The sequence below is a fragment of the Temnothorax curvispinosus genome, unplaced genomic scaffold (genome assembly GCF_003070985.1).
Source record: "Temnothorax curvispinosus isolate PA1 unplaced genomic scaffold, ASM307098v1 QBEX01010373.1, whole genome shotgun sequence".
In the NCBI taxonomy this organism is placed as follows: Eukaryota; Metazoa; Arthropoda; class Insecta; order Hymenoptera; family Formicidae; genus Temnothorax; species Temnothorax curvispinosus.
In genome coordinates, this window is record NW_020220153.1 from 154,224 (window position 1) to 165,033 (window position 10,810).

General features: G+C 38.8%; 3 protein-coding genes across 6 annotated transcripts; 2 read left to right on the forward strand and 1 right to left on the reverse strand.

Moving 5' to 3' along the window:
* Positions 1-436: 436 nt before the first annotated feature.
* On the forward strand, positions 437-2,806 carry LOC112460182 (calcineurin subunit B type 2). Of its 2 annotated transcripts, XM_025024768.1 has the most exons (6): positions 437-559; positions 746-785; positions 1,036-1,247; positions 1,320-1,529; positions 1,604-1,693; positions 1,822-2,806. In XM_025024768.1, exons 1-5 carry the CDS (start codon positions 557-559, stop codon positions 1,649-1,651), a joined length of 513 nt encoding a protein of 170 aa, XP_024880536.1. In that variant the 5' UTR covers positions 437-556; the 3' UTR covers positions 1,652-1,693; positions 1,822-2,806. The 2 variants fall into 2 exon arrangements, with proteins under 2 accessions (XP_024880536.1, XP_024880535.1); XM_025024767.1 differs by having other exon boundaries at positions 438-559; positions 1,604-2,806.
* A 1,721-nt stretch (positions 2,807-4,527) lies between these two features.
* LOC112460181 lies at positions 4,528-6,328 on the reverse strand. Of its 3 annotated transcripts, none has more exons than XM_025024766.1 (4): positions 6,265-6,328; positions 5,962-6,082; positions 5,697-5,849; positions 4,528-5,585 (listed from the first exon to the last, which is right to left on the reverse strand). In XM_025024766.1, the coding sequence occupies exons 3-4, from the start codon at positions 5,829-5,831 to the stop codon at positions 4,914-4,916; spliced, it is 807 nt and encodes a 268-aa protein (XP_024880534.1). In that variant the 5' UTR covers positions 5,832-5,849; positions 5,962-6,082; positions 6,265-6,328; the 3' UTR covers positions 4,528-4,913. The 3 variants fall into 3 exon arrangements, with proteins under 3 accessions (XP_024880534.1, XP_024880531.1, XP_024880532.1); XM_025024763.1 differs by having other exon boundaries at positions 5,915-6,082; XM_025024764.1 differs by having other exon boundaries at positions 5,915-6,082; positions 6,269-6,311.
* A 324-nt stretch (positions 6,329-6,652) lies between these two features.
* On the forward strand, positions 6,653-10,804 carry LOC112460173 (serine-rich adhesin for platelets-like). The gene has a single exon (XM_025024739.1). It carries the CDS (start codon positions 6,855-6,857, stop codon positions 9,222-9,224), a length of 2,370 nt encoding a protein of 789 aa, XP_024880507.1. The 5' UTR covers positions 6,653-6,854; the 3' UTR covers positions 9,225-10,804.
* Positions 10,805-10,810: the final 6 nt, after the last annotated feature.

Below are 10,810 nucleotides of genomic sequence, written 5' to 3' on the forward strand. Positions count from 1 at the left end.
GGTGAATCCATGGTGAAAATATGGCTGCGTTGCAAAATGAGGTTCTTCACTAACTTTTGCTCCCGCACAGGGGAGCTACTGCATGTGCCTGGTAGCTAACGGCGCAAATTTCAAAGCAGCAAAAGAATCAAAAAGAATTGTGATAATAATAAGTGGCGAAAAATACGCAAAGTGGTCTGTGGAAAAATTAAAAAAAAGAGCTCCATTCTCGGGAAGCAAAAGTAACGGGGAAAAAGAAGGATTTACAAGATCGGTTAAATAAATTGTCAATATATGTGTGCTCCCCGCTTTAGTGTTGGTGACGCCGCCATGACAGGACTGGACGCCATGGCGCCATCTGCTCCGAGTTTTCACTGAACATTCCTAATTAGGCCAATCGCAACGTCCGTTCGCAACGGACGATAATTGACTAGCAAGGGAAAAACGGCCAAAACGTCGATACGATGTTACAGCCCCCCTTTACGGCGACTGTGTTCGAGCTCCACTGAGCCTGCCCCGTTGGAAAATATTGTTGTTCCTGAAGACTTTTTCAGCAAACTCGTGAAGCTAGTGCAAAATGGTAATCGAGTGCACCGCGCGGACACGCGAATCGGCACAATTCCTTCCACGATCGCGATGTTATCCCGCATCCCGCATTTTTACGTTAATCCTCGACTCCCCCCATGAAAATAATTTTCGGAGCGATTTAATCGAGATACTCGTCTCTGCGCGAACAGATATGTTCTAAAAACCGTTTCTCTTGCAGGGTAACGAAAGTTCGCTGCCTATGGAACTCTGTTCAAACTGTAAGTTGTCGGAAATACCTTGGCTTTTACTTGAAGTATTTTGAAGTAACCTGATATATGTTTTCGTCAAACAGTAAACCAAGATAGGCAACTCTACCTTAGAGATATATTGTATATTCCTCAGTGAAATACATTACATATGCATAATTCACGATATTTTTAGAAATTCAAGTATTAACGATTAAAAATTTGGAAATTATATAGCATTGATTTGATATTTCATGATATGTAAGTGTATTTTATTCTTTAGTTGATGTAGACGAAATCAGAAGATTGGGAAAAAGATTTCGGAAGCTCGACTTGGATAATAGCGGGGCTCTCAGCATCGACGAATTTATGTCTCTACCTGAGTTACAACAAAATCCACTGGTACAACGTGTCATCGACATATTTGATGCAGATGGTAATGGAGAAGTAGATTTCAAAGAGTTTATCCATGGGGTGTCTCAGTTCAGCGTTAAGGTAGTCTCCCTCTTTCTGTGTAAATTATTATGTTTTTATACGCAAACAATTGTGCATAATGCTAACTTTCAGGGCGACAAGGAGAGCAAATTACGATTTGCATTTAGAATTTATGATATGGATAATGACGGTTATATAAGCAACGGAGAGCTTTTCCAAGTGTTAAAAATGATGGTAGGCAATAACTTGAAAGATACACAATTGCAGCAGATTGTTGATAAAACAATACTGTTTGCCGACAAAGATGAGGATGGCAGGATTAGTTTTGAGGAATTTTGTTCTGTAAGTAATACATTTACATATCTCTTTTGATGTGTGGCGCGCAGCGCATTATATACTTTTTATGATTGTTCCAGGTGGTTGGCAATACAGATATTCATAAGAAAATGGTAGTTGACGTTTAAGTGACCAAAGTTTGTGGAAAAACTCTTAATTTACAAAACGTGGTATGTTGATTGAAATCTATAAATTAATAATCTATTAACAACAGATTTATGGGATAGTTCTATCAGAGATCCGTTTAGAGTGAACTCACACGATTATTGTTCTTAATTAAGCCTTTGATCATTACAAGTCTATCCAAATGGAAAATTTTCATGGTGTGCCAGACTAGTACGGCATGGCACACGAACGTTAGATCAACGTGATACGACCATTTCGATGTCGTTAAAGGTATTATGGGACGAATCAAATTATCTTGCGCGTTTCATTAAAAATAAGGATCAACAACGCGATCTTAAATATACAACCTTTAACTGGCATCTTAAGTTTAATGCCGCATGGTCGCCAAGATTTTCCTCAAAAATGTGCGATAAAGTTAGTCTTCTCAAGCGCCAGTCGAAAAGAATTTCATAGATGCACTTTGTTCCTTTTTACTAATTCTCGGTGGGAAAGCACGAAAGTAAGATCAAATTTTGCATTGATACGATTACCATGCCATAAAACCTATCGTATTTCCGTCATTGTTCAAAAAGTAATTGTTAATATTATCTTTAATGACGTTTTAATATCGTTAAAGATTTCATTCGATAGTCTCGGCGAGTCCTTAAGAATATTATACTTTTGGACTAATGTCTTAATATATTAATATTTGAACATATTAATATGTTAATGTTTTAGAAAAGTTATAAACATTATAGATAAGCCAACTCTTAAGGTGTACTATGTTTATAATAAACAATCACGAATTGTGCATTCGGAAGATACAGCGAGGCAGATTTTACTGAGTTATACAGAATATTAATTATTAAGTTACACGAGTTTATTTGGTTAGCCTTTGTGTGTATATAAGACTTGCGTGTACAAGCTGTGTACTGACATTGGATGTATCAGTTTGTAATTTTCGAATGTACGATTTATTTATTTATTTAGATATTTATTACGTCGCGATCAGTCAGAAAGATAATTTATCATTACCAGATACATTAAGATATTTATAATACAAATAAGTTTATTTTATCATTGTTAATTGTTTCTATGTATACTTACATGTTACATGGTCTTATCATGTCTAATTAAAGTTTAAAATTGTGAAATATATTAAAATTAATCTACTATAAGTATGTATCATATGTTTCATTTACGATGCCTGTGTAGAGTACAGACATTTCAGTGATCTGCATTTTTAGTCATATTTAATCAAATTTATATGCTAATATCAAAATAATCTGTATTCTGTTTCTACCTGTGTTATCTACTAAATATTTTTTTTACGTAAAAGATTGATACACTAGCCATTTCCTTTTTTTTTGCCCCTTTTTCTATTGTATTGCAGTTTAATCAGTTAAAATTAATGGAAATCGATGTCCATATCGCAGTGTTATTAACGGTGCAGTTTTTTTGCTCATGCGCGGCATTTGAGCGGCAAATCCAGCGGATAAATTATTAAAATAATTATTACACATATTATCACAATCTGTAGTATGCTATATACAATCATATTATTTTAAGAACGACAAAATTTCTAAAGATAAAAAAATATTTTTTAAACAAGTCTTTGGAAAATAAACACATTTCATATTAAGTAAATTTTAAGTAAAATATGCTTTGTACTATAAATTTAATTACACCCAGTCAATAACCTTAAACTAATTGTAATTAAATGATCTTATATCGTAAGATAAAAATAAGTTTTTCAGCATTTATGCCCAACAAATTACTGCACCTGTTTGCATAAATTTACCCAGCACTCCCAGCAGAGCTAAACAATTGTGCGCTTGCTACGTTAGTTGTGGGAGCTGATAAAAATTTGTTTACCGTTTTCTGCAATTGTTGATATGGGCTTGAAATGCCAGTAAGCGTTTCGGTGAAGTCTAGGCTCTTTTAAAAAAGATTGTAAAGCTTCCTGGTATTTAAATATTTTTCCTTCTGGCTTTATGTCTTTCTTTTCGAAAAGTTTTCTCGTCAACTTTCCATAAGCTCTGTTCTCACGATTCTTTTTTTAGTCTTGAGAAGTTTGTACCACACAACCATGAGTAGTCTCACCTTGAAGTACAACTGATTGAGCTTGTGTTAGTGATGTTAAGGGTTTTTCTTCTTTGGATAAAAAAGAGAATATTTTTTTCTTCGCAGATTCGATTTTATCGAATATTAGATAATTAATTTTGAATCTGAGATCTAAAAGAGTTGCATTTATTAATAGTGTTGAGTTTTTAACATAAGCAAACCGTTGATTTAAAGATTCTACTTTTATGTTTTATTCTGGAAATGGTATCGTAATTTTTCTCATTATTTGTCGTTTGAAGTTCACCATTTAACATAGTAATAAGTGGAATAATTAAAGAAACACAAGCGTCATCGCTAGATATATCTAAAGTTGTCTCAAAAACTTTCTAACACTTTTAAAATATTCGTAGATAGCTCCCATTTTGCGTTATCAAGATTCGAGTTTCAATTCCTCCGTGTGCAACGCTATAAAGATTAATGGCATTTTTTTGTTCAATAAGTATGAGGCCAGTGCTATTCAATCTGGTTTCTACGTTTTGTTTTAACACCGCGGATACCATGCTTTTGGAGTACTCACCCGGACACTTTGGGACTTTTAAGTCTATTATTCGATTATTATCTATAAGATGAACAATAGAATTTCTAAGTTTTGAGTTTCTGTTACTGATAATACCAAATAATACCACCAAATATTCTTAACTCTACATTCTTAAATTCACTAGACCCATATCACAGGTTACGCTATGAACGTACGGACCAACAGATTCTGCTTTTTGAATAATTGTTTCTAAGATGGGTTTCAGAATAACACCATTGCCTCAAATGCCTCCAAGAATGAAAATTAGTGCACGAGTAGCTTCTTTTATTACATCTATATTAATTTACAAAAAACAACTAAATACAATATTACCTCCCGGTTTCGGCAGATACTATACATATACATCTATCCACAATGATTCGTCCTGAACTTGATCTTAAGTCTAAATAATGTCTACCCTGATCTATCTACATACGCATGTGCATGTCTAAATCTTATAGATAGATAAGGGTAGACATCTTCTTTGGATTTGATCCACTGAATCTAGTTCGAAATAAATCGTTATAAAAGGGTGTACAGTTGGATATATTTCAAGTCATTTTTTACCACATCTATTAGGAAGAATCGAGATCGATGTGTCATTGTACTTTGATCTGTTCTCATCCGGTAATATTCATCTCATCTCATCTTTTTTCTTCTTCATTCGTATTTAATTTTATTCTTCTCCTAAGCGTTCGTTCTGAGGGTAAAGGAATTCCCTGATTCAATATCTCTTTATAACCGCTACTGCCACAAGATGATCTCAACTTCAAAGCTTTTTGGATGGTATCATTAGACCATCTGTCACCTCGTACAGATAGCCTACAGAGAGTTTTAATTTGATCGTCATTAAGTATTTTTTCGAAGTTTTTCTGGCTGTGTTTCAAACACATTTCTTTTATTAATTTCGTTTTTTCATACATCAGTTGTTTAACGCGTTTCATCAGCCTTATATTTGATTTATTTAATTTGTCAATTATCTTGCTTGCTTGTTGAAGCTTTAATTTTGCTTCTTTTGCTTCTAATTTTGCCTGCTTAGCTTCTAACATAGCTTTCTGAATTTTTCCATCAGGCTCTTCTATAACTTTCTTAATGTCAACCATGTTTAATGGTACAGGTATAGCTTCTTGTGAAACAGGTGTTGATACTATCAAAACTGAATTTTCTTTTTCTTCATTGTGGATGTTTCTTGTCAATTCAGTAAATGATTCAGCGATATTAACTGTTTTCGAGTCTATTTTTTCTATATCTCTTGCTAACACATTGTCCAAGAAATCATGATCTGATTTGTATGCTGGTTCAGTTTTGACGTCAATCTAGAATGTGGATATATAACCAACAGTATTATTAATTATAAATCTTTTGGCATGTAAATTCTTAAAAGCAGATACACACGTACATTTTTGCAAACTACAGTAAAAACTTACATTTAAAGAAAGTGGATCTCTTTTCATGAGCAATATTTCATGAGCAATGTTTGTACTTTTTTCCCGCAAACCAATCGTCGGAATCGCACAACTTTTCAATTTTTTCTTTCCATCAACCCGTTGTCGTTCCCACATTTCTGGTGCAAAGTGTACCTGTTACATATAAATAATATTAATACCGATTATAAATGTTGCAAATAAAGATAAATAAAGCTTACCTCGCATACATAATACTTGTTGAACTTTGAAGGATCCAAGGACCTACCAATGTTATTCACCCATATATTTCTTCTCTTTACATCTGTTGGAATGCAATGCATAGAATATTTTTTTTTTGAAGAATTACTGCACTTCAATACGCAACAAGAAGGCATCTTGTGTGTGACCTGTAAATAAATTATATATTCAAAAATATAAAATATTTAATTTTATAAATGTCGTTAAGATTATTGAGGTTAGAGAATTAATAAAGTATGTGTTTGATTCTTTTAAAGAATTATACAATATCTGACAGTTTCATAATTTATGTAAGTCTACTAATATACTATAAAATCTTTCAATTTATTACTTTCTTTAATTAATAACGTTGAACACCTTATAACAGTATATACACACTTTATAGCACTTTATTGACTTTATACTGATTGCTGCTTTTCATTTTTATTACTGGCCGCGTTCAGCAAACACAACTGTTGAGTTCGTCTTATCAACACTCTACGTTGATTGGTTGGTTCTAAAAGTAAGAGCCAATCATGTTCAACTGCTACTGAGCGGCTTGGTCTGCTGAACGCGCCTACTGTCATCACTGATTGGTGCCGCCATTGCGTATCAACCAATAAAAATTGGTCGAATCTATCGACAGGGCTTTACTTCTAGGGACTCTAAATCCGAACAATTCGCGGCTGCCGTTTGAAGGATTTGCAACGCGCGCCAATTGGCAGGCCTGCCGTGCTCCCTCCTGCCGCCGTTCTCATTGTTGCTGTTTTGTGGCCGGTGTGTTTGCTAGTTTACGTTTTTGGTTGTTTCCCCTCGCGTGGAACGTTCCCCCCCTTGAGATTTCGTGGATTTTACGCGGCACGTCACGTTGACAAAACAATCGGGATAATTGGGAGAAAACGCAGAAGACTCGTCGGTGGTGGTTGTCGGCGGCGGCGGAGAATGGAAAATCTGGAGGAGGTGTTGCAGGCGCTCGACGAGTTCCAGAAAATGCGGCCGTCGGTGATCCCGCAGGAGCTCGAGGATTATCTGTGCTGGGTCGCAAAGACCGGGGATCCCGTTTACCAGTGGCCGCTGATCAAGACCCTCGTGCGGGAGAAGCTCACCCGCGTGATGACCGATTTCTACGAGAGCTGCACCACACTGGAGATCACGCCCTGTCCCAACGTCGACCACTTCAATTACGACACCATGAAGAGTAACCTGCTCGAGAGGCTCGAGTCGTTCGCGAACGCGCCGTTCACCGTCCAGCGGATATGCGAGCTGCTTACGGCGCCGCGCAAGGAGTACAATCGCGTGGACAAGTTCATGCGCGCCATCGAGAAGAACATCCTGGTGGTGTCGACGCGCGAGCCCGGCCCGATAACCAGACGTGGCGAGACCGGCGACGGTATGGTCAACGGATCCGTCGAGGAAGACGCTGCCTCCGTTACGCAGCAGCAGCAGCAACCGCTGCCACCGTCGCAGCAGCAACAGCAACAGCAGTCGCCAATGCAACCTTCCTCGCAGACGACGCAGCCGGCGGCGCAACCGGCGCAGCCGACCACGCAGGACGTCGAGATGGAGTACTGGGAGAAGGACTGCAGCTCCACCGTGATGATCAGCGTGCACACCGTCGACAATGAGCCGCCGCTCTTGCACAGCGGTGTCATACCGCCCGGCGACTCCGTGCTGGCCAAGAATCTGTTCGCGGACGAGGCCGTGCGAGACAAGTTCGAGCAGGCCGCCTCCAGAACGGATATCTCGGCGTCCAATTACATCACCGCCGTCTCGGACTTTTCTACCATATCGAATTTAAATTTGCAGCCACACGGACCGGTGCCGGAGGCCGTGGCAACCGCCGTTCCAGTTGTGCAGAGTCTACCAGCTGTCGGGACGATCTCCGACGACCCGGCGATCCCAGGCGCCGACATCGCGGTGGCAATCATGAACGAGGACACCAGTTCTCAACCCAATTTAGACATGGAGAGCGAGGAGATTGAGGCGACGGCGGCAGCGAGTACCGCGACGTCCACGGCGACGACTACGACGACGGCGACGACGGCCGCTACGGCGACAACGACTACAACGACGACAACGACGGCAACATCGACGACATCGACACCGACACCGACAGTGGCAGCGGCGGCGGCGGCGACGACGACGGTTACCGTGGTGGCGACGGTGATACCGTTGACGACGGATACCACGCGGAAGCTGCAAGCCGCTTTCCAAGCGAAACGCTTCGATTCCAGTGACGACAAGTGTACGGACAAGCCTGACGAGAAGACGACGGAGCCGTCGACGTTGGACCGCAGCGCGGAGGAGGAAATTGGGCGTCCTGTGAAGAACGAAGTGGCGACCTTGACCAAATCGAGTCCCGAGCGTGTGGATCTTAACGAGATGCCTCACGGTGAAAGTAGATTAACGGAAAATTTATTACAGACGGACGTCGAGATGAGATCCGACGCTTTGGCGGATAACGCCGAAAGTGTCGTCGAGAAAAGAGCTCCCGACAAACCGGACGACGAGGAAGAGGGAGGAGCGTTGATCCTCGAGGACATGGATGAGGAAAGCTTGCGTTCCAGCGGCCACGACGCAAACGCGACGGCGTTCGTCGAATCGCAGCCCATGGAGAAAAATAGCGCGGTTACACCTGACGAATGCGTGAGCGCGGTCATTGTATCCAGCAGCGAAGCGTTATACAAAACGGAGAAATCCGAGATACCCTCTAAAGAGGCATCCGCGACAATTTCTTCCACAGAGTGTTTCGCACGCGATCAACCTACTACGAGCCAAAAAGCGGAGACCGCGGAAGCGGTGGGTAAAGTTCTAGAAGCCTTTCCTACAGTAGCATCGTCCAACAGCAACACTAACGGACAAGAAGTGCAGGAGCCCGAATTCAACGACGATAACTTGAACATTATGGAAATTTCCGACACCGACAAGATGGCTCTTGTCGAGCCTATAATAGCGTCAGATCCAGTGAGCGTCATAGAAAAACCTAAAGAAGCATCATCTGTAATTGAAAAACTCGATCCTATCTCATCCGCTGTCGAAACGACAGAGAGCCCTGATGATGTCAGTTGTCGATCTCCAAAGGACGATAAATTAACAAGTGTTCAAGACGACAGTTTAGCAAATTTACAAGGCAATAAAGCGACGGCGTGCATCACGATAAAAGGGAACCAATCTTCTGTAATAGAGAGTATAGAAGCCTGTAGAAGGGAACCGATGGAATTAATGGAAGTCGACGACGAGGAACCATTACCGACGTTTCAACAGGATGAACCTATGGAGCAGGAAACAATGGAGGAGTTGTCGAAAAGTTAATCTTGACTTATCTAATTGGTCGCATGTCTCTCCTTCCCTTTGTTTAACGTTTGATATCTATTCTTAAGATAGATGTCGGAATACGAACCAACACGTGAATATCTTTAGGGCTCATGCACAATGAGAGGAATAAGGAACAAGGAATTAAACGGAGAATTCATAGACTTGAAGACAAGGTCTTGAAAAAAGATACGACCATGAATTTTCTCTATGTTTAATTCCTTGTTCCTTATTCCTCTCATTGTGCATGAGCCCATACGCATAAACAAGATGCTTGCGACATGCTTGTGACGCGGTATATATATACATATACACATAAAATTTCTATAATCGGTAATTACGAATCAGGAGAGTGAAATTGTGAGCAAACGTTAGATAATGCTCAATGAAATTCTTGACATCCTAACTTAAATATTAATTGCTGCTTTATTTATTTTGGATTTATCGTTAGACTGAATAAGCTCTGATATTTACTTATATAAAGAGATCTATCGAAATGAATTTTCTATAACTCTGGGAGGGAAAAGAACACTGCCTACTCCTAAAAAGATTGTAATACTGTGAAACCGCTTGTATAGAAATCAGATTTGGTAAACATTTCAATACGGATTTATACAAATACCACAGATATCTGCTTAGAATAAGGTTGTGCCTATAACTATTGTGTACATTGCATATTGGACAAGTATATACCTAATGAAATAAATTTTTAAATAATGATGTATGAGTACGGTGCAGATTCGCGCTACATTTTACAATTGAGATGAATGAAAGCAAGCTTCGTTCGTAATCACAGCCTTATACTAAGTTCTGATCAAATCTGGAAATATGTAATGCCAAAGGAACCAGTTAATTCCGAGAATATGTTTAAAATTAATCACAGATTCGTTCCTTGCAAAACTTTTTATAGTGTATAGCAGTATTCGGAGACACCAGAACAATGTTGTTTCGAGCTGTCTACTAAAACTGCTAAGAACTAATTCGAGATCAATTATTTCGAATGTATCGTATATAATCGTTGTCGTAATCAGTATCTTCAAAGTTCATTTCATGATTTCTGCTATAATTAGTAGACAAGTATTTTTTTTTAGTACAAGTGTTTGCTACATATAAAAGAGAAAAAGACTCTCTAATAGATGAAGCGAGCTATGTTCTGTGAGCTTATGACCAGCTCTGTGTGATCAGATATTAGCATTCTGGTTCCTTCCGTTTCCTATGTTCCGACAAATAAGGAATGCGTGTTTAAAGTCGAGCTATATGATTATACACCGTAAATCTGAGCGAAAACCTTAAAGTGGCCCATTGTAAACTGATAAAACTGACCTTATTAAAATCGATTCACAAATTAGAATCCGTTAACATTATATCGAATCGCTTACAGTTACATATGTATTTGCACAAAATGTTCACAAGCAGATTCGATGCGGTTCTACTGAAACGTTATTAGAATATTGTAGGAATGGGATATTAATTTAAGAATTGATATAGATTAATAACACATAATATACGAATGTGGATATCTAAAAAAAAAATAGCTGTACATTATTTTATAAAAAAATATAAAAATGAAATCGTCAATTTTTTCT